General features: G+C 28.2%; 2 protein-coding genes across 5 annotated transcripts; both read right to left on the bottom strand.

Annotated features, from left to right (window-relative positions):
* Nucleotides 1–5,225: 5,225 nt before the first annotated feature.
* Nucleotides 5,226–6,874, bottom strand: LOC146721611 (dynein light chain roadblock-type 2-like). Of its 3 annotated transcripts, XM_085486531.1 has the most exons (4): nt 6,498–6,874; nt 6,115–6,270; nt 5,653–5,987; nt 5,226–5,579 (listed from the first exon to the last, which is right to left on the bottom strand). In XM_085486531.1, exons 3-4 carry the CDS (start codon nt 5,708–5,710, stop codon nt 5,368–5,370), a joined length of 270 nt encoding a protein of 89 aa, XP_085342657.1. In that variant the 5' UTR covers nt 5,711–5,987; nt 6,115–6,270; nt 6,498–6,874; the 3' UTR covers nt 5,226–5,367. The 3 variants fall into 3 exon arrangements, with proteins under 3 accessions (XP_085342657.1, XP_085342659.1, XP_085342658.1); XM_085486533.1 differs by lacking the exon at nt 6,498–6,874 and having other exon boundaries at nt 6,115–6,333; XM_085486532.1 differs by lacking the exons at nt 6,115–6,270; nt 6,498–6,874 and having other exon boundaries at nt 5,653–6,091.
* Nucleotides 6,875–19,272: 12,398 nt separating this feature from the next.
* On the bottom strand, nt 19,273–27,191 carry LOC114933646 (uncharacterized). 2 transcript variants are annotated; one of them, XM_029306250.2, is made up of 7 exons: nt 21,108–21,170; nt 20,797–21,023; nt 20,403–20,702; nt 20,215–20,265; nt 19,896–20,119; nt 19,647–19,809; nt 19,273–19,568 (listed from the first exon to the last, which is right to left on the bottom strand). In XM_029306250.2, the coding sequence occupies exons 2-7, from the start codon at nt 21,011–21,013 to the stop codon at nt 19,438–19,440; spliced, it is 1,086 nt and encodes a 361-aa protein (XP_029162083.2). In that variant the 5' UTR covers nt 21,014–21,023; nt 21,108–21,170; the 3' UTR covers nt 19,273–19,437. The 2 variants fall into 2 exon arrangements, with proteins under 2 accessions (XP_029162083.2, XP_085342654.1); XM_085486528.1 differs by lacking the exons at nt 19,273–19,568; nt 19,647–19,809; nt 19,896–20,119; nt 20,215–20,265; nt 20,403–20,702 and adding exons at nt 25,214–25,360; nt 26,847–26,960; nt 27,063–27,191 and having other exon boundaries at nt 20,962–21,023; nt 21,108–23,301.
* Nucleotides 27,192–27,610: the final 419 nt, after the last annotated feature.

The following is a 27,610-nucleotide window of genomic DNA, read 5'->3' as shown; positions in this document are numbered from 1 at the left end:
TAACCACATTTTAAAATGATCTGACAAAAAATAAAAGTTAATTTAAAAGTTTTTTTATGACTCTTATTAAATTGTTAAAAAAAATAATTGTTAAAAAAAGTTATTATAAAAGGAAATACCTGATTCTTTTACAATTTTGATGCTTTTTCAATAACATTTTTTCTTTAAATAAATTTTCTTGTACTTTGGTCCAAAATTTTCCATTTGCTTCTTTTAATACAAAAAAATAAAGGGGCAAAAATTGCCATTACAGGATATTGGTTGATCGTTATGAAGGGTTTTTGTGTTGGATTGCACGCCGTTTACTTTTTTTTTCCCTGGGTTTGACAAAGATCTTCAGAGTGAAGTTCCCAAAGGAAACCATTTTTTCTGAATTTTAAAATTTTTAAACAACTGTTCAATAAGAGGTTTTAATGTTTTCCCGAAAATCACACTATTTTTGCAAACAGCAGAATTTTAAAGTTCTTTGGGACAAATCGTAATTTTTTGAAACAATTCGGTGAGACTTTTTAAATCTGCTATCCAAATGTGAGAGCTTAAATAATTTAAATTTCCCATTTCTTTTGACTTTTAAAACCCCTCTTTTTTTAAACATTAGAACCCTGAACCGATTTGACAGCTGCAGTAAAAATTTATCTTGTAAATTTGGGGATGTAGATAATTTTTTTGTTTTGGACTTCCACCTGATTGTATTGTTCTTCCCCCCCCTTAACGGGCTTTAGATGAAAAATCTTTAAAAATTTTTTTTTGTACTACTTAGGGACGATTCCTTTTCTGTCATTTTCGTTTTTATCAGGGCCCGAATCGCCAATCCCAAAAAGCTCGTTTTTTTAAGAACTATCAAAATTTGTATCATATTGAAAATGAGGATGAGAATTTAAAACTTCATGCATCTTCTTTGCATTTAATTTTTCAAAACTAGGGGAATTTATAAGGTTTTTCATAAACGAGAAAATTTTCTTCCGTTATTCCACCCCATTATAATGAAAAAAAGCTATCCAGTAATATTTTTTAAGTTTTCCTTTTAAATTTCCCCTTTGCTTCAGTTTGGGTTTTTGTTAAATAATTTAATTTTGACACCAATAAAAGTTAAAAACTTTAAACGGATGATAATCAATTCAAAATGTTATATTTTTTCTTTTTTTGCAAAAAAAGAACAGTTTACACAGAATTTTTTACAAGAAAAACTACACCCACTGTGAATTTTGCTGTACATGAACATTTTAAACTTATCAGAAAAATCATCACATAAAATTTTTAAAAAATTTTTTTAAAAATTTTAAAATACCACAAAAAGTATAAAAAATGAAAAAAAAGAAAAAAAAAAAAAAAAAAAAAAAAAAAAAAAAAAAAAAAAAAAAAAAAAAAAAAAAAAAAAAAAAAAAAAAAAAAAAAGTTTGGATTTTGATCCTAAAAAAAAAACGTTTTTCTTTAAGGGGGTGTTTACCCCTTAAAACCAAATTTGGCAGTATAAAAAAAACGGCTTTTGTTTGTGTATTAAAAAACAATTTAAAGGGGAAAAACAATGGTTTTCCCGGGCATTGTGAATGCCCTTTTGAAGACCAAAAAACACTTTCAAATTTACATTGGGGGACCCGTATATAAAACTTTTTTTGGAAGAATGAAAAAAAAAAAACAAAAAAAAAATTTTTTTTTGGGAAAAAAAATTTTGGTGTGTGTGTGTGTGTGTGGGGGGGGGGTTTTGGTTTGGCGGCGTGTGGTTTGGTGGGGTTTTGTGTGGGGGTGCGTGGTGTGTGGGCGTGGGGTGGTGTGGGGGGTGTGTGTTTTGTGTGAGGGTTTTTTTGGGGGCTTCAAATTTTTAAAAGCAATAGAAATCAAAAAAAATTTTAAATTTTTTAAAATTTTTTTTAAAAACAACTAAGATTGAAAGGTCTGAAATAAATTAAACCAAACCAAAAAGGGGAAAAGACCCAAAACGGGGATGTTGAAAAAAAACCGTGCAAAAGGGCACTATTTTTCGGGTACTAACCAAGACTTGAAAATTGAAAAAATCTCTTATTTGCGATTTAATTTAAAATCTCTCTACTTGAGATTTAATTTCAAAAACCCTTTAACCCCTCATAAAAAAATAAATTTAAAAGAAAAAAATAAAAATTAAAATTGATTTTAGAAATAAGAAATAATCAAATTTAAATCCCCAGTAAGAGTTATTTTAATTTTCAAGTTTGGATACACCGAGAAAATACGTTGCCTTGTGCACGGTTTATTTTTTAACATCCGGTTTGGCTCTTTTCGCCTTTTTTTTTTGAATTTATATTTAATTACAGGAGCCGTTATCGAAATCTTAGTTTGTTTAACACTTATACACATTCACGCAGCGTCGAATAGGCGATATCAAGAGACACGGTAGTGTTCTCGCGACCAGTTAAGGGCGTAGCCGAGACAACCGTGTATCTTAACCGCGAGTCGGACATTTGAGTCTTTATAATATTTTCGAATTCTCAATAACGGCTGAAGCAATCGAGTTTATACTAAGTTAATCGATAGATTGAGTTTGAATTATATAATAAAGTGTCTTTATTTCTGCTTCTACGTGATTTGTAGCAGAGATATAATTGCAAAGTCCGAAATATGAAAAATTTCTTTAAGAAACGTCCCCGTCATCATCGACCACGCAAATATAGTAGTATCGTGCTACACGTATTGCACACGTATACAACACATGCGCACACATATATCACACGTACACAAACACATGAATAGATGCATGTATTGGAAATGTCCATCTCGCACGTTTTACAACAGACGGCCTAGTAATGTCGCTCCATGATCCATGATGTTAGGTATACAATAAAAATTTAAATTTGCAAATGTAGAATTGTACCATAAAAAAACTTATCTTTAAAAAAAAGATAAACAAGATGCCAAGTCCATGCGCCATGTGAAAAAGTGTTAAACAAAAAAGTATTTTTAAGTAAAAAATCTATCAATTGACAAAAATTTATGTTCTAAAATTAATATCTCTACAAAAAGTAATGTCCAATTATTGCGCGAATAAATAAACATTTTTATAAAAAATTAAAATTTAAAAACTTATGCAAATTTAAAATTAATATAAAATAAAAAGAAATAAAAAAATTTTAGTTAAAAAAACTGGGCGCGCTGCTAAATAATATTCTAATGATATTAAAATTAAATTGTTACTTTTAAACTCATTGCAGCGCGCCCAGTTTTTTTAACTAAAATTTTTTTATTTCTTTTTATTTTATATTAATTTTAAATATGCATAAGTTTTTAAATTTTAATTTTTTATAAAAATGTTTATTTATTCGCGCAATAATTGGACATTACTTTTTGTAGAGATATTAATTTTAGAACATAAATTTTTGTCAATTGATAGATTTTTTTACTTAAAAATACTTTTTTGTTTAACACTTTTTCACATGGCGCATGGACTTGGCATCTTGTTTATCTTTTTTTTTTATAAGATAAGTTTTTTTATGGTACAATTCTACATTTGCAAATTTAAATTTTTATTGATTCATTATACGACTCTATATATGTCTGCAACTTTAATTTTCCACTGGTACAAGTTTCTACTTTCACTTGGCGCAATTTTTTTTTATTTCATTACTTTTGTTACGATTGTACATGGGTTTATAATCGATAATTTTTCATACAATTCTATTGTACATGGGTTTGCAATGGATAATTTTTGTTAATGGCGTGCCCTTAACTGGTCGCCTTTTTTTACCTTTTTTTAAAGGTGAGTTTTTAGAGATTATATCATTCATTTTTGTATATGATAAGCATCTTTAAATAAATAAGCAAATTCAATTTTTCTGGCATTTTCTTATTTTAGGTGCATATATATCCAATAATTAATATACAAAATTAAATATTATTCATCACACAATTTGTATCGAAATAATATATTTTTAAAAATTTATTTTAAATTTATTTAATCATTTTTATCATTGTGATTGTAGTGGCAAGGATTTTATTGCTCAGTGTCATTGCAAACATCTGGCCTGTATATACCATAATATATTGTGTAATACATTGGCTAAGTATGACAATATGGATTTTGATAGATTCCCATGGAATATTGGAATTTTGTCGGACTTGCAGTCATCCACCACATATGCAGCCTACAATTAAAGAACGCATTTATTCCATATTATTTGCTTCCGTTATTGGCATAGTGCACATTTTTATATATCTCAATGCTGTAGATAGCAAAACATTTTGAAAACATCTATCTTTCTATGTTATCTGCTTTTTTGAAAATATTGCAGCAAATTTATTATGGCAATATGCTTGTCCTCCTGCAGTTAAAGAGGCTTAGTACTTTAATATAATCTTTATTATTTGTATCATTTCCTTTTTCTTGGGAATTACAGCAATGCTTTTGTACTATATTGTCTTGCATCCCTCAAAAAGACAACATACTTCAAACGCACCAGTTCAAGCAATGTAACTTTGATATTTATTTACTTTAAAAAATGAGAGATAAACTATACAATATGCAATTAACCTTATCTTATGACTTTTATAAATCTTATGATAAAATCTAACTCTCTCTTAATCTTTATTATGAAAAGAATCTTGGTATTATATGAAATAATTTCATTGTAATTAATAGTTTAACTTTCAAAAATTTTGCAAAATAAAATAACTCATACATTGTATTTCTACCATATATATAAAAAAAGATAGGTAAATATAAATAAATAAATATATATTTATGATATACAATAAATAAATATATATTTATATTTATATATATATATATATATATATATATAAAATGTTGGATTTTTATTATATATATATAATTTTAAAAAATCTTTTTTATATGCTATTGAATTTTAATACATACAATTTTGATTATATGTATTTTAATTGATTATATTTATAAGTATTTTTATATTATCTTAAAAAGACTGCATAGAATTATTTGTGCGACACTCTTATATGTATGTATAATTAATAGGGACCAACTACACATTTTTTTTTCCACTGAATAAAAACAATCTCAATATTAAAATTAAATTATAAAAAAGATACTGTGATATTTTATTGATGAGAAATGTACATTTATAATTGTATTAAATACAAAAATAAACATGCCATGAATTACTATATATACATATTTTCATAATTATCAAACTTAAAAATATAATATTGTTACCAAAGAAGAAAGCACTATTAAAAAACTCTAAAAGTTCATAATTTGTTAAATTAGTAATTAAATACTGCATTTTGTATAATTTTTAAGCTTTATTCTTTTATTTTTCTTTATTTAATTGAATAGATATTAACATCCAATGTAGCATACAGATTAAATTAACAACCAAAAAAATAAATCTTAACTTTGAAATATATTTTTGTTTCTTTTAAATATCAATCAACTGGATTTTGTACTACTATTAATATGAATTCTTTATCTGGTGCCATCATAATTTTATGTTTTTTGCTACGTATGCGCAAGAAAGTTAAATCATTTGTTGGATTCAAATCACGTACGACAGAACGAGCTTTATCTGACAATTGACTTATCAAACCTGCGTATTGAACTGTTGTCGTATTATCTAATGTTGACTTTATAGGAATACCTAAAACAAATATAATTTTATAAATTTTTGTTTACAACTACAAGTAAATCATGTCAATGATCTCATGTAATACCTTCTGCATTCACCACTATTGTTCCAACTACCCTTTTATGAGACTGAATTTGTTTCATAGTTTCTTCAACCTCTTATAAATTATTTCATCGAAATTTATTAATAAAATTTTTATTTTAAATATTCCAATAACGGAAGCAAATCATATGGAATAAATGCGTTCTTTAATTGTAGGCTGCATATGTGGTGGATGACTGTAAGTCCGACAAAATTCCAATATTCCATGGGAATCTATCAAAATCTATATTGTCATACTTAGCCAATGTATTACACAATATATTATGGTATATACAGGCCAGATGCTTGCAATGACACTGAGCAATAAGATCCTTGCCACTACAATCACAATGATAAAAATGATTAAATAAATTTAAAATAAATTTTAAAAAATATATTATTTTGATACAAAGTGTGTGATGAATAATATTTAATTTTGTATATTAATTATTGGATATATATGTACCTGCAATAAGAAAATGCCAGAAAAATTGTAAAATAGTTCCTATAGCACTGATATTAGATTTATCTTGTTAAGCTAATCGAATGCTGCGATAATAACTAGCCATTGCCCAACCCATGCTCACAAGTGAGCTGATAATGCTACCTGCTTGATGTACAACTGAAAAAAATATAGAAGCTAATTAAGAAAATTATTAAAAATATATGCATACTCATACATAGGCATTTATATAATTGAAATATTATTGAAATAATAGCAAAATATCTGATTTTGTATCACAGACTGTAAACTTGCACATAAATTATTATGACAATAAATTTGCAAATAATAACATTAAAATTGAATGTAAAAATTGAAATTGAAAATTGAAATTGAAAATATCTAACCCCGCACGCTGTCAATATAGCGGAGGGCAACTATCGCCGTCTGTTGTAAAACGTGCGAGATGGACATTTCCAATACATGCATCTATTCATGTGTTGTGTACGTGTGATATATGTGTGCGCATGTGTTGTATACGTGTGAATACGTGTAGCACGATACTACTATGTATGCGTGGTCGATGATGATAATGATGACGGGGACGTTTCTTAAAAGAAATTTTTCATATTTCGACTTTGCAATTATATATCTCTGCTTACAAATCACGTAGAGCAGAAATAAAGACACTTTTATTATATAATTCAAACTCAATCTATCGATTAAGTCTAGTATAAACTCGATTGCTTCAGCCGTTATTGAGAATTCGAAATATTATAAAGACTCAAATGTCCGACTCGCGTTAAGATACACGGTGTCTCGGCTACGCCCTTAACTGGTCGCGAGACACTACCGTGTCTCTTGATACACGGTGTCTCGGCTACGCCCTTAACTGGTCGCGAGACACTACCGTGTCTCTTGATGTGTCAGATCAGATGTCAGATTTGATGACATGTAACCTCTTTGCATATAACATGTATGTAGGTTACATTCCCTACAATGTCATGTTACATATTAGTTGTAATTATATAGAATCCACGCGTATGGAAGAAATGGATATTCTACTAATCGACTCAAATTTTTGCCAAGATGTATATAAGCAAATAAAGCAAATGCAAAAGCTAAACGATAATGCTCTCGATTTTAATTCTATATTAAATAGATTAGAACTCGCGACAGTAGATATGTATAATAAACTTTATTCACTAAGTAATATCATCAGACAAGTCCAATTACATCAAGAGCCTTCTGCTAACATTAATTCAGTGGTATCTTTTTTTTATTGAACAATTATATTATTCAATTTATTATATTATATTCTTTAGTCTTGCTGCGTTTGCATGATTCTGCAATACATAATTAACTAATAGGAACTACATCTGTTTTATAACTAATATTTTTTCAGCGTGATCAGGTCACGTCATGCATTGCAAATAATCAACGATTGTTGAAGGAATATAATTTGTCTGCTGAGAAATTTGATCATATTTGCTTGATTGCTACAAAATATAAATATGCGGGAAAACTTACAGGTTTTACTAGTAAATATGTATACACTCTGCTATCACCGAACCATGCTAGCATATATGTGGCAAATTTTTGGCTGCACTTAGAAATGAAGAATTTCAGTAGGCCAACGAAAATCAGCATCAATTGTAAAGGAGTGAGAATTGAAAATTAATTATATTAAAATGACCACGATTGTAATTGACTTAATAATAACGAATATTTAATTACAACAGAATGTGACAAAATTATTAAATTAATCTCTATGATATTTTAAGGGAAACAGGACGTACAATATACAACTTTGTTTAATAAATATATATATTCTCTTAAGACGGAAAAGTATAAAATGTTGTAACAAACGTTTTTGAATAATTATGTATAATACATAATACATATCATTATACAAAATTTTTGCGTATTTCTTTATTCACTATAATATAGTTTCTATTGTTGAAAAAAGGTATTATTCAGGCTTATGTGTCGAGTTTTGAGAAAAGAGCTGTTACAAACAAAATTTGTGATCACTTTAATATTTATGAAAAATAGCAATACACATACATGCACACAAGTTCACATTTAATTTTTTTACGATTTACTATTCAACGTTATGTTCGTCTTTTTACATTGCAAAATTTTGATTCATAAAAGGGATGATTAAATTAAAAGTCAATATAATAACAAAAATGATTATATTAATATGATATGAAATAATTAAGATAATTACTAAATCCACTAGACATGTGCAAAATGTAGTGATAGCTTGACGGAAAAAAATATTTATTTGTATTCCATTTTCTTTATATCTTCAGTTTTATATACTATAAAATTATAAATTTATTAATATCTATTAATATTTATTAATTAATATTTATTATATTTATTAATATTTATTACTATATTATTTAAAAAAATTGATCAAATTAATATAGATCATATCACAGAATTATATTCCGGCATAACTCTTTTAAACAGATGTTCGTGATAAATATTAGTAAATCAAATCAAGCTTTTAAGTCTAATTATATATATATATATATATATATATATATATTTAATAAGAAAAATATTTTTTATTAAGAGTTTAACAATGCTCTGTAATATAAATATAAATTTAACGTATAAGACGGGCAATAAGAGCCAAATCGCGGATGACAATGCGTTATCCTAACGAAACTAAACTATTTTTTTCGTTAGAATTAAATCCCGGTGCACAAGGCACCACAAATTTTACTTGGACACGGCCAAGATTTTAAAATATGAAATAATCTCATATTTGAGATTTAATTTCAATACCCCTTTAACCCCCCTACGGAAATAAATGAATGCAAGAGAAAAATATAGATCCGAAAGTCGCTAAATCGGGAATCAAACCCAAGACCTTTCGCTTGCCGGGCGACTGCTCTTCCATCTGTGCTATTCAGATCCCTTCGATTCTATACTTTTCTCTGTTATATATATTAATGTTGGTAAACAAACGCCTTTAAGCCAGCGTGTATAAATTAAGAGTTTAACAAGGCTCTGTAATATAAATATAAATTTAATAATTAAATATAAATTCTAACGAAAAAAATAGTTTAGTTTCGTTAGGATAACGCATTGTCATCCGCGATTTGGCTCTTATTGCCCGTCTTATACGTTAAATTTATATTTATATTACAGAGCCTTGTTAAACTCTTAATTTATACACGCTGGCTTAAAGGCGTTTGTTTACCAACATTAATATATATAACAGAGAAAAGTATAGAATCGAAGAGATTTGAATAGCTCAGATGGAAGAGCAGTCGCCCGGCAAGCGAAAGGTCTCGGGTTCGATTCCCGATTCAGCGACTTTCGGATCTATATTTTTCTCTTGCATTCATTTATTTCCGTAGGGGGGTTAAAGGGGTATTGAAATTAAATCTCAAATATGAGATTATTTCATATTTTAAAATCTTGGCCGTGTCCAAGTAAAATTTGTGGTGCCTTGTGCACCGGGATTTAATTCTAACGAAAAAAATAGTTTAGTTTCGTTAGGATAACGCATTGTCATCCGCGATTTGGCTCTTATTGCCCGTCTTATACGTTAAATTAATATTTTTTATATTTTACTTGATCAATTAAAATTATATGATCATACGGTACAATAAAATATCATTTACACAATTATATTATCATATAAAGCAATAATATGATCCAAATAACGAGTACTTGAACGAGTACTTTACTTTATAAAGTAAACTGCATTAAAGTAATATATGCAGTAATAAAATATATTTTATATTTATCGTATATGATATTACGCATTTGTGCTAATATGATAATACGTGTTCTAATACATATCTTTTAAAGCTATGATATCAAATATTATTTGAAACATGTTTGCAAATAAGGAAAGAAATGATTTAAGATATGGAAAATATTTCTTAAATTATGTATAAACATATATATAGAATCAAGTATCTTTGATTAAAGCATCAAAACGTCTAAACAGTAAAACATACACAGAGTCATGGCATTGCGGTAATGTTATTATATCATATACAAAAATGAATGATATAATCTCTAAAAACTCACCTTTAAAAAAAGGTAAAAAAAGGCGACCAGTTAAGGGCACGCCATTAACAAAAATTATTTATTGCAAACCCATGTAGAATCCTATCCTATTGCAAACCCATGTAGAATCCTATGAAAAATTAATCATTGCAAACCCATGTAGAATCCTAGGCAAAATTAACCATTGCAAACCCATGTAGAATCGTACCCATTGCAAACCTATGTGGAATCCTATAAAAAATTAACCATTGCAAACCCATGTAGAATCCTATGAAAAATTAACCATTGCAAACCCATGTAGAATTGTATTAAAAATTATCCATTGCAAACTTATGTAGAATCCTACATTGCAAACCCATGTACAATAGAATTGTATGAAAAATTATCGATTATAAACCCATGTACAATCGTAACAAAAGTAATGAAATAAAAAAAAAATTGCGACAAGTGAAAGTAGAAACTTGTACCAGTGGAAAATTAAAGTTGCAGACATATATATAGTCGTATAATGAATCAGTAAAAATTTAAATTTGCAAATGTAGAATCGTACTATAAAAAAACTTATCTTTTAAAAAAAAAGATAAACAAGATGCCAAGTCCATTAATATAAAATAAAAAGAAATAAAAAAATTGTAGTTAAAAAAACTGGGCGCGCTGCTAAATAATATTCTAATGATATTAAAATTAAATTGTTATTTTTAAACTCATTGCAGTTAAAATATGTTTTGTGTTTAAATTAATTAATGTTACTTTAAGGTGCTAAATAATATTCTAATGATATTAAAATTAAATTGTTATTTTTAAACTCATTGCAGTTAAAATATGTTTTGTGTTTAAATTAATTAATGTTACTTTAAGATGCATTGTAATTTTGAAACTTAGCAGCGCGCCCAGTTTTTTTAACTACAATTTTTTTATTTCTTTTTATTTTATATTAATGGACTTGGCATCTTGTTTATCTTTTTTTTAAAAGATAAGTTTTTTTATAGTACGATTCTACATTTGCAAATTTAAATTTTTACTGATTCATTATACGACTATATATATGTCTGCAACTTTAATTTTCCACTGGTACAAGTTTCTACTTTCACTTGTCGCAATTTTTTTTTTTATTTCATTACTTTTGTTACGATTGTACATGGGTTTATAATCGATAATTTTTCATATAATTCTATTGTACATGGGTTTGCAATGTAGGATTCTACATAAGTTTGCAATGGATAATTTTTAATACAATTCTACATGGGTTTGCAATGGTTAATTTTTCATAGGATTCTACATGGGTTTGCAATGGTTAATTTTTCATAGGATTCCACATAGGTTTGCAATGGGTACGATTCTACATGGGTTTGCAATGGTTAATTTTGCCTAGGATTCTACATGGGTTTGCAATGATTAATTTTTTATAGGATTCTACATGGGTTTGCAATAGGATAGAATTCTACATGGGTTTGCAATAGGATAGGATTCTACATGGGTTTGCAATAAATAATTTTTGTTAATGGCGTGCCCTTAACTGGTCGCCTTTTTTACCTTTTTTTAAAGGTGAGTTTTTAGAGATTTTTAGATTATACGAGGGTTACTATTTATATTTTGGGAATAGGAACAAAAACAAATAATTAAGCTGTGAATATATTTTTATTGAAACACAAATTTATTATAAGACGTACTATTAAAGACATTTTAAGAAATGAAATTTATGATGCTCATAGACAGAAGCACAAAGTCAGATTAGATATTTACGAACTCGTTCGTTACATCATGATAGATCTCCCAGTGTTTTATTGTGATGGGTTTTTCGGTAAGCAAAGCAAATTATTACATTATTTTTATAATAAGGAGCGGGTTCGACTGGATGATAAATTTAGATGGCTCTTAGATAAACAAAATAAATTCAATAATAGGAATATCCGTCCTATCCAATATTATTACACGTGTACGAAAGAATTTTCTTCAAGGCCATGTGAGTCAGGGCCGTCTCAGTCTTTCAGCGTTTCCTTGAGCCCGACTTCCTTTGTTTCTTTAAATCCTGCTGTTGCTGACAAAAGAGATAAATGGTTTTTAAATTTATCATCCGTATCGATACCGTATGAAATTCGAGATTTGTTGCGGTTAGAAGAGAATTTCTGTCTGCCAGTATTTGACAAAGATAAAACCACCATAGAGTTGTTGAAAAATATGGAACAAAATATTTTTAAACTCCCTGTGGAAAAACGATCTGCAATCAGAAGTAGAGCCTTTCCCATAATAAATAAATTCCATATTTCCATGTCAGAAAAAGCTCACACAAAAAATAGTTTTTGTAAGGCTTACAAATTGACGGGTAAATTCATCCAAGACAATCCCGATATTTTATTTATGAAGGCGGATAAGGGTAATATCACGGTTGCAATGAACAGAGATATGTACATGGACAAAATGTGTGATTTGCTGGCTGACCGGGATACTTATACTGTTGTTAAAAAAGATCCGACTAGGAACCTAATTAATCAATTACACGGAATTTTAATGAGATGGAAAACGAAGAATTTTATTTCTTCAACAACATATAAATCCCTGAACTGCACGGACGGGGTTTTACCGAGAGCGTATGGTCTGCCGAAGGTGCATAAACCGAATTGCCCTTTACGTGTCATCGTGTCATCTAGGAATACACCTCTTTATTACTTGGCAAAATTTTTACATAAGATAATATATAAGGCAATTCCGAAACCTGATTCGGCTATTTCTGATAGTTTCCAATTAGTGAACAAATTAAATGGTTTATGTGTGGATAGTGATGTGAAGCTAGTTTCACTAGATGTTACATCATTGTTCACCAACGTACCATTGGATATGGCTATTGATAGTTTAATTAACAGATGGGGGTATATTGAAAAAGAGTGTATTATTCCACGAGATGAATTTTTATTGGCAATTCGTTTTATTATAAACTCGACTTATTTTATGTTTAATAATGTATGTTATCAACAGACTTTTGGCACGCCTATGGGTTCCCCCCTCTCACCGATTATTGCGGATATCACGTTGCAAGATTTGGAGAGTAGAGCGATTGCTGCGATTCCATTGTCATTTCCATTTTATTTTAGATATGTTGACGATATCGCGTTGGCGGCCCCACCCTCCATGCTTAAAATAGTTTTAAACACTTTCAATTCTTTCCATCCTAGATTGCAGTTCACCATGGAGGAGGGGGTTGACAACCGATTGAATTTTTTAGATGTCACCATTATTATAAATAATGGGAGCATTGAGTTTGATTTGTTTCATAAGCCGACGTATTCAGGTAGATATTTAAATTTTGAATCGCAGCATCCTCTCTGTCATAAAAAAGGCACCATTATCAGCCTCATAGATAGAGTTTTTTGGCTATCTCATCCGAAATTCCATAAAATTAACTTTGAGTCTACGATTGGAGTTCTTTTGTCTAATAATTATCCTCTCAATTTGATATTTCATACATTACAAGCGCGGTTAAAAAAGTTGTTCTTCCGCTATAATAATAAGTTGCATAACAATAGAGCAAATGTATGCAATGACAAGATTCTAACGCAGAAAAAAGTTTCGTACTTTAATATTCCGTATATTAATAACGTATCGAAGAGAATCGAGGACATTACACGTGATTTGGATGTCATTCCATCATATACAGCAATTAACAGTCTCCGTAAATTCATTAAAGTACACAAGGATAAGTTACCAAGAGAACTCCATAATAATGTAGTTTATAAAATTGATTGTATGGATTGTGATGCGTCGTACGTAGGGCAGACGGGTAGATTGTTGAAAACTAGGATGAAAGAACATCGCAACAACATAAAAAGAAACGCGTCACAATTATCAGTCATATCGGAACATAGATTATTGAACCATGAATTTAATTGGGAGGATGTAAAAGTCTTAGACGAGGAGCCTTTTTTAGGTAAACGTTTGATATCCGAAATGATCCACATAAAACGTCAGAGGAATAGTTTAAATTTACATAGCGACACTGATAAATTAAACGAGAATCTTGATCTGTTAATAGAAAAATTTACCAAAATCTAGCTTTGTGATTTTACATAGCCGGGTTTTTTTGTTAAACTTTTGACATGAGTGCCGATTAGTTTAGTTGTTTTTATTTTTATTTTTATTTTCATATTTTATTTTTATATTTGTTTTTTGCGTATATATGTATCGACTGTGTCGAGGTAGAATACCGCACAGTCGTTAGAGTGATGTGTCACGTGTAGCATCGTCTTCTCTCTGTTTTTGCTGTCGGGGTGAGTGTTCTTCCCGGTTCTTAATTTTTAATTCTTGTGAATTGTTCTACGTTTAATTTATACCATGTTGATTAGTGTTGGTAAGGGAGTCACTGCTCCGCTTCCTTCCTGACGATGGTCACCGTTAGGGAGACACTCCGACGGCCGGACGGTTTGAATAGGGAGGAGAATGATATTTAATTTATTTGCGGATTGTATGTATACGAGTTTTATAATTTTCTGATTGTACCGATTATCTTCTATTTTTGTTTCTTTGTATTTTGCAGCTACTGAAGAAGACCCGAAGTGGGTCGAAACGTTTAGAATTTAATAAATGAGTTTGACTTGAGATCTCATTTTAATTTATTAATTTTGTGCATGTCATCCGCATAGGCTCCGATTGCCGTCGAGATTTTATTTTTATTGTAACACAATAATTCGAGCCGAGATTAATAGTTTTTTTATATATTTTTATTGTTTTTCAAAGTACTCGCCACAATGATTGATACACTTTTGCATACGATTAAACCAATTTTCAAAGCATTTATTCCATTTCGAATGAGGTATCTCCAAAACATGATTTTTGAACGCTTTAATAGCTTCTTCGGGCAATAAAAATCGTTGACTACGCAGTTTATTCTTCACGGATAGGAACAAAAAGAAATCATCGGGTGCCAATTCAGTGCTGTACGGCGGATGTCCCATCAATTCGATGTTTTGAGTGCTCAAATAGTCTCTTGTTTGAGCCGATGTGTGAGAGCTTGCATTGTCATGATGAAGAACAATCCGACGTCTCTTGTTTGTTTTCCTTATTTTACCGAAGATTCCTGGCAAACAGATGGTTGTGTACCTGTTATAGCCCGAAAGGCTATAATTACAAGTTAACCCCAATAAACACTGTTCTGTAACTTTTACAGATCATATACAAAACGGTTGTTCCCTGTTTTGGTAACCGTTATGTCAACTATTAAGTAACGTTTAGATGGAAATGTCAGCAACATTATGCCTGTATATGATATGTAATAGATACATAAAATTTAAACGTAATAGATACGTAAAATTTAGACATAAAATTACGTAACTATTACAGAACCTATCAAATATTATTTGTAACATTTACATAACATTTACAGAACATTTACAGAACCGATATTCTCTGTTCTGGTAACCATTATGTAACTTATAGGTAATGTTTAGGTCAAATGTTACGTATTGTATACAGCAACATTATGTTGTATGTAATATGTAACAAAATAACGTAACAAATACATAAAATTTAGGTATAAAATTATGTAACTATAACAGAAGCTATTAAATATTATTTGTAACATTTACAGAACAGATATTCTCTGTTCTGGTAACCATTATGTAATTTATAGGTAATGTTTAGGTCAAATTATCACGTATTATATACAGCAACATTATGTTATATATATGTAACAAAATGACGTAACAAATAACTAATATTTAAACATAAAATTACAAAACTATAACAGAACAATCTTTCTTCAGTCTAATCATCGATAAATGTATATATTATAATATATATATATATATGCATCAATGATTAAAATAAAGAGACTATTCTGCTATAGTTATATATTTATTTATTTAAATTTTAAATATTTGTTACGTCATTTTGTTACATATTATATACAGGATAATGTTGCTATATAATACGTAATTTTGCCTTAAACATACATATCATATCTATATCAGTAATCTTTTTAAGAATCAATAGTTTCATCAACTTTTAGTAAATAAAAATTAATTTTAACAGCGTAAAATTATTGATTGGATGAAATTATTAATGAGCTGTTTTTAATTGATTAAATTAAAAGAATTATATATATATATATATATATATATATAATATATATTATTAAGATATTTTTTAAAAATCGTGTATATATATATAAATATAACAATATAATATTGGTTTTTTTAACAATTCTTTATTTTTATAAATTGTTAAAAAATGAATTTTTCAACAAACATTACTAATTAACATTTATAAAACTGTTTTTTTTCAATTCGCAATCATAATGATAAATTATAATATAATTTAAATTATATTACAGATTCTTTTTAACAGAAAACTTTTAATATATATTTATAGCTGTAAATAATAAACAACTGCTAAATAACTGATAATAATAAACAAGCAGAAAATTGCGCTTATATTTTAATACACTTCGCAACAAAATTAGGGTCACAAAATTAGAAAGAATCAAATTCAAATTCATGTATGTTTACAAAAAATGATCGTAGAGCAGTATATCAAAAAGCATTTTCAAGTATGAGACTCCAACTTTCTAATGCTCTAATGGAGATTTCCCTACAAAGATTTACTAAAAGATTTATTGCAAACGGCGCTATTCTACAATGAAAGCCTTACAAAATTGTAGAAAAAACTTTAACTTTGGCGTGCACGAGGAGAAAAAGAATTCATTTTCTATCAATTTTATTAATTGTATTAAAATATAGCATTTCCCTTTCAAAATGCGTTTTTAAATATTACATTATGTGGATTGTGTTTCTCTGAGTTATGATATTTTGAAATGAATAGGCATTTTCAGGCTTATTTTCTAAAAAAAACCCTCGTATTTGTTGTCGATATTGGTATTACCCACAGAAAGATTACAAGGTTGGACTTACACTTCGTGTGTGTATGTGTGTGCAAGTGTGTGTGTGTGTGTGTGTGAGATGTATGTGTGTGGGGGGAAGGGTACGTGTGAATAAGTGTGGGATATGTGTGCGTGTATGGAATGTGTGAGTGTGTGTGGAGTGTGTAGAGTATGGGTGTGTAAGGTGTGTGTGGGGTACGTGTGAGCATGTGTGAGCTGTGTGTGAGCGTGTATGGGTGTGTGTGTGTGGGACTGTGTGTATGGGTGTGTGTGTGTGTGTGTGTGTGTGTGGAGTGTGTGGGGGAGAAGGGTATATGTGAGCATGTGTGGGATGTGTGTGTGTATGGAATGTGTGAGTATGTGTGGAGTGTGTGTAGAGTATGGGTGTGTGTAAGCGTGTGTGGGGTACGTGTGAGCATGTGTGCGATGTGTGTGAACGTGTATGGGTGTGTGCGGGGTGTATATATGTGTGAAAAGTATGTGTACATAAGGAGGTGTATGTGTGAGAAGTGTGTGTGGGGGGGGGGCATGTGTGTGTGTGTGTGTGTGTGTATGAGTGCGTATAGGGTATGTGTGATGTGCATGGTGTGTGCGGAGGTGTGTAATGTATAAGTGTGGATGTATAAATGTGTAGTATATATATATATATATATATATAATTTATATGTGGGGGGAGGTGTTTTTAAGAATGTGTGTAAGTATGTATATAATGTGTGTCTGTCATACACATCCCACACACACATACTGACCTCATTCATATATATTCCATACACACTCACACATATCCGATACACACTTCACACACATACATTCCATACACACTCATACTTCATACACACTCACTCCATACACTCACACACATCCCATACACACATACTGATCTCATTTATACCCATTCCATACACACTCACTTTATACACTCACACATTCCACACACATACTGATCTCATTCATACACATTCCATACATACTCACACATATCTGATACACACTCCATACACAGTCACACTTCATATACACACTCACACACACCCCACACATGCACACACCATCACACTCATACATACCCCATACATACCTTATTCATATATACACATTCCACACACACACTCACACATACACATACACTCGCGCGCACCCTATACAAACACACATATCCTATACACATTCCACATACTCACACACACTCCACACACATTCACACACTTCATACACGCTCACACACATCCCACACATACTCACTCATACCCTTTCCACACACACACACACATCTTACACACATACACACACACACACACATGTACACACACAAAGTGTAAGTCCAACCTTGTAACTTTCCTGTGGGTATTACCAATACCGACAACAAATATGAAGTTTTTTAAAAAGGCCTGAAAATGCTGTTTATTTCAAAACATCAAAACACACAATTCGTAACGCAATGTTTATAAAAATGCATTTAAAAAAAAAATACTATATTTTAATACCATTAATAAAGTTGATAAAAAATTTGTTCTTTCCGTAATCGCCTATCAATGTTAAAGTTTTTTTTCTACAATTATATAAGGCTTATTTTAAAGTAGTTTATAGTAAAATCTGTGTAAAGAAATTCCGTTAAAAAATCTCCATTGAAAACTTTGAGTTTTCTAGTTTTAAAATGCTTTTAAATATCAGACTATGATAATTTTCTAATTTTGTTGCGAAGTGTAGTATTACACTTGTAATAATCGTTAATAACATAAATTAATTAAATTTAAATAAAAACATAAATTTATAATAATAATTATTATAAAATTAACTCTTACGATACACACGAGTATTCGCGACTTCATTTTTTGGTTTTAACACTATATATACATTAGTATAAAGTAAATTTTCTATAGACTTTTCATATAAAAACTATATAATTCTCACATCAATAAACTTTTCATCAATACACTCATCCAAATTATACTTTTGAGATTCATGTGTAATTCATTAATAATTTGTCGAAAATACATGAGTGTGTATCGTTAGAGTTTAATTTAAACAAAAATATATTAAATTTAATTTAAACAAAAATGTAAACATAATTCAAATTGCATGGAGAAAATACGGTTATACTTTTTGTAATTCAAAAAAAATTGAAACAAAATTGTTATTCAAAAGTATCAATAAATGATGCTTACTAAGTCTGCTAATTCTCTTAAAAGAAATATTTAATTCAAGTAATGACGTTATATATATATATATATATATATATATATATATATATATAAGAACTCATAATGAAAAGAAACAGTGCAGACTATATGAATTTAGAACACAAAAATCTAAAAACTTAAGTATTAATTATTCAATAAAAAAAATTAGGAAAAGAAAAATATTTTTGTTATATTAATAGACTCTAGCCACTATAGAAAAAAATTATAATGAAAATAAATCATAAGCATCTGAAACATTTAAATGACTTGCGGATTTATTTCTTCGAAATCTTTTTGTCTGCTAAGCCTCTGACCACCTTGGCGAAACCATTCTTTTGTGACCTCTTCAAATTCTTTGTTTGTGAATTGATGTTGACCGGAAATTGTTGCTGAAATATTACAATACATTAAATTAAATTTTATTTTATAAACTTGTTTATAAAAATAAATATAAAAATATATTTTACCTAGTATTCCCATTAATATATACTTTAAGCTACTAATTTTAAAATGATTTCGCAATCCTTTCCAAGATGATTCTTTGGCAACTTCATTGGAAAATAAAGTTCGGTATATGCGAATTAAATTTTCCTTGGCGGACCTTCCGCCTATGCGAGATATATACAGCATCTTTAGAAATAAAACATACCGATAATACAGTTTCTATTGTTCTATTTAGATGAAATTTGCATTTAAATAAGCTAAATTAAACTTACAAATTTGTTGTACTCATCTACATTTTCTGATAAACGGTTTTCAAAAGCTGTTACTTCATTTATATTTTTAAATGGAAAAAATTGATGTATATTTGATGTATCCGTGACAGATGCTTTGGATTTATGTTGATTATTTTGTTTTTCTATATTTGTTAAATGAACATTTAGATCTTGTATTCCTAATGTAACTGTAGTTATAGCTGTATATATATTTTTAAAATGACCTGAAAAATTAATAGTATTGAATAAACAGTGCCAAAAATAGATATAAAGTATATTATAAGACAATAAGATTATAAGACAAAAATAAATACAATACCTTCCATTTTTTCGAATCCATCTGATATTAACGTATGTACATCCTGTATACCTAAAAATTAACATTAAAGAAATATTAGATTATTCACATAATAAACAATAATAACTGTAATAACTGTAATGAAAAAAACTTATATTATGAAAATAATATAAGTAAATTGAATTAAAGAATTTTAAAATAAAAATTACTTTTAAGTGATACTAAAGTTCCATCAAGAATCTCCAGGTCAATATCATTGCTGACAACTGATGAATTAATAACAGTTGCGATAGATTGACTTTTGTTAACTGATTGCGAGGCATTTGTATTTACAGTAAGATTTGGTGGATTTGGTATAACTAAACGTGAGTCATCAGAATCAGATTCAGACTCATTGTGAGAAACAGTTTTATTCAACTGTCTTGTGCGTGACTTCTTTATTTCATTTATATTGCTTTCCTCACTTGAAGAATAGTTCGTTGCTCTCTGTCTAGCTTCCTCTAATGAATCTAAATTGAGACAAAATCGTATTTAGAAATTACATTATTTTTTAAAAATATTAAAAAAACAATTACATAAATTCTAAAATAAAATATAACTTACCATAATATCCATGAAATTTAATGGGATAAGATTCCCATTTAGGATCATTAATAACAGGTGGAATTTGTTTTATAATAAAGGTATTTACATTTTTTACCAATGGCCACCAGCATTCTTTTAAATTGAAAGAAAGCCATAAAGATGGAACTTCTGATACAATTTCTTCTTCATTATTTCCATCGCTTGGAAAAGTAACGACAGCGAAATTTTTCGCCATTATTAATAATCTGTTAAAAAAGTAAAATTTGTTAAGTAATTTAATATTTAATATTGTTTTCAATTATAGATTATATCAATATATAAGTACTCGCCATTAACATATTTCTTGTTGGTGTAGTAAAGGCAATACTACAGCTTCTTCGTCACATAAAGGCAATTTTACGCATTTTAATTTAATATCAAACAATGGAATAGTAATTAACTCATATTGTAACTCGTTAATTTGTTTAATACCGATATTGAAAGAGTCGCATGGAATGTGGAAAAATGATTTAATATTCAAATACTTTTTAGCAGTAACATAAATCTGTTTATTTTTAAAATAAATTTTCGTAAGCGAAACCGTTGTACCATCTAATAAAGAACAACAATTATCAGCAGTTCTTGTACTAAGATAGAAACCCTTGCATTGAACCGATTTTATTATCTTTCTGCCATTTATAATACGTACTTTTGATATTGGATAAATCTTTTCTACATTTGTTATATCCAAATTATCTTCTTCTATACAACGATTGGCTAATTGTTCTAATGGTTGACTTGAAGATCTTATCTTTGATTTAATTTTTTGCATGTAATTTTCGAACTTAAACGCGCTAAATTCATCTAACACTCCCCATAATTTTACATAATAACACAGATGAATTAAATTATGAACGTTATATGATATATATTGACAACCATATAATGTGCCATAATTTTCAACAAAATACAATAGTAAATTGTGTGCATAATCAAGCAGTTGTACGCAATATTTTTTGCTACATAAAATTCGAATTGCTATACTTAGACTCAAAAAATGAACATATTTATCGCGTGGTAATTTTTTCAAAAAAATTACTGGCCCAGTATATAATAATAATTGTCTTAATTCGGTGGCTTTAAAGCGATCGACCTCATCTAATTTCCTTGGTTTTCTAGCAAATTCTTTGGGTAAGAATGATGACATAGATAATAAAGAAGTTGAAGCAAGAGTTATCTGAGTTGCAACCATACGAACATTATGTTTGCCTTTAATCCAAAACTGCAATAATCTTTTCATTATTCCTAATAGTACGAGATGCATGTAGTCTAAAGGAAATTGAGTAACCATTCCAATGTTTAAGTCTTCAAGATTTGAAGTCATTTTATGGTGTTCTTCTTGTTGTTTTAATTTAAATGATTCATCTGACCTTAATATTGCATTAATTTCTGGGTACGTTACTCGATTTTCTACGTAATCTCCCTCTTGAATACAATTACCGCATCCAAAATACGCATTATGTCCTCTAGTTCCCTTGATAAATGATTTTGCAGGAGCATCGCAGATAAATGCATTCAATTTTACAGTTATTTTTTTGCCATACTGTACAATACCAGTTCGAAAAATTTCAAGACAATCATCCTTGAAATATTTCAGAAAAGTATTGCAACATTTTGGCTTTTGAAAACCATGATAAACACCAATTATAAACGGTTCAGTGTAAAAATCTGCAACTATACTACCTAAAATAGGCCAAAATTGACTGCCAGAAGATTTTGTTAAAGGAAGACCATCTATATTCACATTAATATTTATTTGAGATGGTAAATTACTTTGACAATAATGCTTACGAATAGATTTTCTTAAACTATCACTTAAACCTGCATGATAATATTTGCCTGGTGTCATTTCAATAATGTCTACTTGCTTGGGAGTTTGGAACAGAGTTCGAGCATCAAGAGGAAGATTATGGCCATATTTTACTAGAATTTTCAGTAAACTACTAGTAGCAGAATGACTGACATGATTTTCAATAGCCCATAATCGGATGTCGTTAATAATATCTGTTTTATTAGAAAATTCATCACTTGAAATACTTGAATGAGAACTATTATTATCAGTACCAATTCTCAAATGTTTGAAAATTAAATCATCTTCATTTTCAGTAATCTTGTGAGTATGCATTACATTGGAATAATTAAAATTAATTTCCTTTAGTACATTTTGTTGTTGAGGTAATTGTTCGATATTTTCTGGTCCATTTGATCCACTTATATTATTTTGAACTTCCAAATTTGATTCAATATTCATTTGGCAAATATTATTGAATTTTAAAAAAAAAATACGTCGCCGCTGCCTTGGCGTTAAAGAAGTAATGTCTAGTCGTAATTTTGACTTGGACATGATATAATCTTATAAAGAAACAGAAAAGCTAAATTGCGATTATATGTACGAAGATAGATTATTGGATATGCCTTATACGTCGCCTTTATTGCTTATGTTATATTCTCCTTTATCAGTGAGATTGTATATAGGAAGCTTATCTGGACAATAAAAATATTTTGATAAATAAAAAATATTTTTAAAGTGGACTTTTGCAGGTTTTCTTTCATACAAACTAATCCAATAATAAAAATATAATTTACGTAATATTTAACGGATACTAATAGAAAATAGAAAAAAATGTAATTCACATTCCTTAAGTATTTCATTTATATCAAAAAATTTAATGCTAACAATAGTGAAATAATCTAGAAATCTGATATAATACTCTAATAATCTAAAATAATATTTTAAATACATTTTTCATTTCGGTAAAAATTTTTTATATACAATCATATATATAAATTGATTATATATATAATTGTATAAAACTAAAAACTACATATGAAATCTGTCCATATATTAGATTTAATTATATCCCATATAACATAAAAAGATTGCAGACATAATTAAAATGTTAGTGACGCAATTTACATATTGTAAAATGATCTTATATAAAATTATAGATTATATATCATATATAAGACTATATTATGTAAATTGCATCACTGTAACATTTTAATTATGTCTGCAATCTTTCTGTGTTATATGGAATTATATATTTAATTATATGTAATTATATATGGACAGATTTCATATATAGTATTTTACAGGGTTGGAAAAGTTACTTTGTAAAAATAACTAGTTACAGTTACAGTTATCTTATTGAAACAGTAACTAGTTACAGTTACAAGTTATCAATTTTAAAAAATAACTCGTTACAGTTACAGTTAATTAAAAAGTAACGAGTCGTTACTTTTCAATTACTTTTTAAAAATAGTTATACATTATTTTAAATATAAGGAGCTTACATATTATGCACAACTACAGTCAAGTATTTAAAAAAATTCTTGAATGTAATATTGATCGATTTGCTTGCGACTTTGCGATTACCATCAATGTATGAATGACCTTTATATACAACAGTAAAAATAGTTATATATGGTAACTTACTAAATTGTAATCGCAAAGTCGCAAGCAAATCGATTAATTATTACATTTAAGAATTTTTTTAAATACTTGACTGTGATTGGTCGATTGTAATTATGTGTTGTATTATTTTATGTACACAAAATAAAAATTTTAGGTAAAAAATTAAATTATATATGAAGATCTATATATATATATATATATATATGCTACTGTTATCAAAATTTAATTTAACAATATAACGGCTACCATACTTAAACGATACTTTTAGCGAATGTTTCCAAAAAAAGTAATTAATAAAGTAACTGTTAAAATAGTTACTAGTTACTAAAAAAATGTAACTAAGTTACAGTTACAGTTACAGATGGAGAAAAGTAACGAAGTTAAGTTACAGTTACCGAAAAAAAGTAACTGTAACTGTAACTTCGTTACAAGTAACTCGTTACTTTCCAACCCTGGTATTTTATAATTATATATACACATTTACATATACATATATATACATCAGTGATGAGTAAGATACATTTAAAATGTATCTCGATATAGATACAGATACGTGTAAACAAATATATCTAGATACAGATACAGATACACAAATCAAAATGTATATTGATACAGATACTCAGATACTTTAAAAGTATCCGATACATATCAGATACTTTTAAATTATATTTTATCATAATAATGGTAATATGCATAAAATGTACTGTATAATTATTTGATTTTTATTAATATTTTTGTTTATATTGCGACTTTTTATTCGTTAGAATTAACACGTGAAAAATGCCACAAAGATATCATCACTCAAACTATTTCGCCATGGTACTAAAAGACCAATATATTTATACTGGAAATGTTTAAGCCTCTGATAATTCAAAAAGGCAATGCAAATAAGATTACTGTTTTTCTCATTATATGCTCGTGCAAAAAATGATGCGAAAGATATGGGAAATATGAGGTTAAAATAAAATGAATCGTACTCACCAAATATGAAAATTATGAAGTGGTAAAATGAGGTGTGTTCACCAAATATCTGTATTTATATGCAGTCGTGTGTTACGTAAGACCTTGTGTGCACGCCGTTGTATATCCTTATCACGAGCAATGATACTGTATATATGGAAAACTTATCTGTAAAATAAAAGATATTTTGATAAATAAGATATTTTTAACAAGTGAGACATGTACAGTTTTTTTTTCAATCTAAATAAATCCATTGATTAAAACAAATAAAATATAATTTGAATATTTAAAAAAACATTAATAGAAAATATTGGTCTATAATTTTTTTATAATGATTGTAATGGTAATTTCAATGATAAATAATATCAAATAGCTAATTTTGTTGACCAGGAAACCATTGCATTAGAAAAACTGTAGATATAATATTTTTTCCAAATATTTCACATATGTTAAAAATTTATTATTGAATTTTCTCATAGTATAGCTCAATTGCAAATAAAAGAAAATCTTTATGATTAATAAATATTTTCTACACATGATTCTTAATTTTTTAATTTAGTGTTATTTGATTTGAATTAATTTTGTGCGAACCAAATTTTATTCAAGTAAAATATTGAAATAAATATGATAGCTTTAACTATTGTAATTCATTGTATAATGAAGATGTAGATCTTGAAAAAGTGTTAATATTATATGTAGTATAGCTATACTGCATATAATATTAACACTTTTTCAAGATCTACATCTTCATTATACAATGAATTACAATAGTTAAAGCTATCATGTTTATTTCAATATTTTACTTGAATAAAATTTGGTTCGCACAAAATTAATTCAAATCAAATAACACTAAATTAAAAAATTAAGACTCATGTGTAGAAAATATTTATCGTAATGGTAATTAATCTAATGAAAAATGATATTAATGATTAAATAGCTAATATTGTTGAGCAAGTAATTATTTGCATTAGAAAAAACTGTAGATATATACATATATTTTTTTTGAATATTTTACAGTATAAGCATACTACATATAATATTAACACTTTTTCAAGATCTACAACTTCATTATACAATAAATGTCAATAGTTAAAGCTATCATGTTTATTTCAATATTTTACTTGAATAAAATTTGGTTCGCACAAAATTAATTCAAATCAAATGACACTAAATTAAAAAATTAAGACTCATGTGTAGAAAATATTTATTAATCATAAAGATTTCCTTTGATTTGTAATTGAGCTATACTATGAGAAAATTCAATAATAAATTGTATAACATATGTAAAATATTCCAAAAAAATATATGTATATATCTACAGTTTTTTCTAATGCAAATAATTACTTGCTCAACAATATTAGCTATTTAATCATTAATATCATTTTTCATTAGATTAATTACCATTACGATATCATTATAAGAAAAATGGTAGACCGTCATTTAGTTTTAGTGCAATGCAAAATATAATAAAAAAATCTATAATTATTATGAGGTAATAAAATCCGATCTTTACACTCGAAATATTTAACCTTCTAATGATTGGAAAAAGCAGTGCGAATAATATGTTATTTTTCTCATTATACATATATGCTCGTGCAAGAAATCATGCGAAAAGATGGGAAATATGATATTGAATAAAATGAATTGTACTCACCACAAACATAAGAAGAATGAGGCACGAGGTGTATATCTTATGTCGCCGGTGCCGGTATGTCCTTTGTTATAGCCACGCAGCTTTCACGTGATTCTTCCGTGGTGTGTCTGGTTTCTATACAGAAATTCAGTCTTTAGAATTAATATTTTAACATAACGCAATCATTATCAGTTATTAGTATTTAATATGTTAAATTATTTCTTATCTTATACTTACCAAAATCTTTACACTGTTCTTACTTTCGAGACGACATTCAAGCATGTATGACTACCGTATTCGTACATGCTGCCATATTGAAAGTAAAGCGCGAACTGCGCGGGACACTTTTTGCGATTGCGCACTTGCACACACTTAAGCCAATCATGGCAAACTTAATCAGAAGGCCGAGTTCACATAAACTTATAAAGACGCATAATGCAGATAAAATCTAATTTGCTAATTACGCGTTTTAAAAAACAAAGAACATAAATAATTTCAAAAAAATACATTTATGTAATAATTACATAATGTTTTATATGTATATATTACAGATCATCAAAACGAAACTATGACGTTTCGTTTATGTCAATAACGTAATAAAGCTATAATTGTTACATAGAATTGTTATGTAATTTTGACGTTATTTTGGTATGTAACATTTATGTATTTTGGTGGATATAAATGTGTATACTCGAAATGTTTCGAAAATACTACGTAATTTAATGATATAATTGCAACGTTATGTTAAATTCGTCATGTTTACGTATATATATTGGTGAATGTAA

This window comes from Nylanderia fulva, unplaced genomic scaffold (assembly GCF_048542155.1).
Source record: "Nylanderia fulva isolate GAGA-0341 unplaced genomic scaffold, ASM4854215v1 Scaffold445, whole genome shotgun sequence".
In the NCBI taxonomy this organism is placed as follows: Eukaryota; Metazoa; Arthropoda; class Insecta; order Hymenoptera; family Formicidae; genus Nylanderia; species Nylanderia fulva.
This window is presented reverse-complemented; position numbering and strand designations above follow the sequence as displayed.

Coding starts and splice junctions, on each gene's coding strand:
- LOC146721611 (XM_085486531.1), bottom strand. CDS start 5,710: ATGAAACAAATTCAGTCTCATAAAAGGGTAGTTGGAACAATAGTGGTG. Junction 5,580..5,652: donor AATAGTGGTGAATGCAGAAG/GTATTACATGAG, acceptor TATTTGTTTTAG/GTATTCCTATAAAGTCAACA.
- LOC114933646 (XM_085486528.1), bottom strand. CDS start 23,161: ATGTCCAAGTCAAAATTACGACTAGACATTACTTCTTTAACGCCAAGG.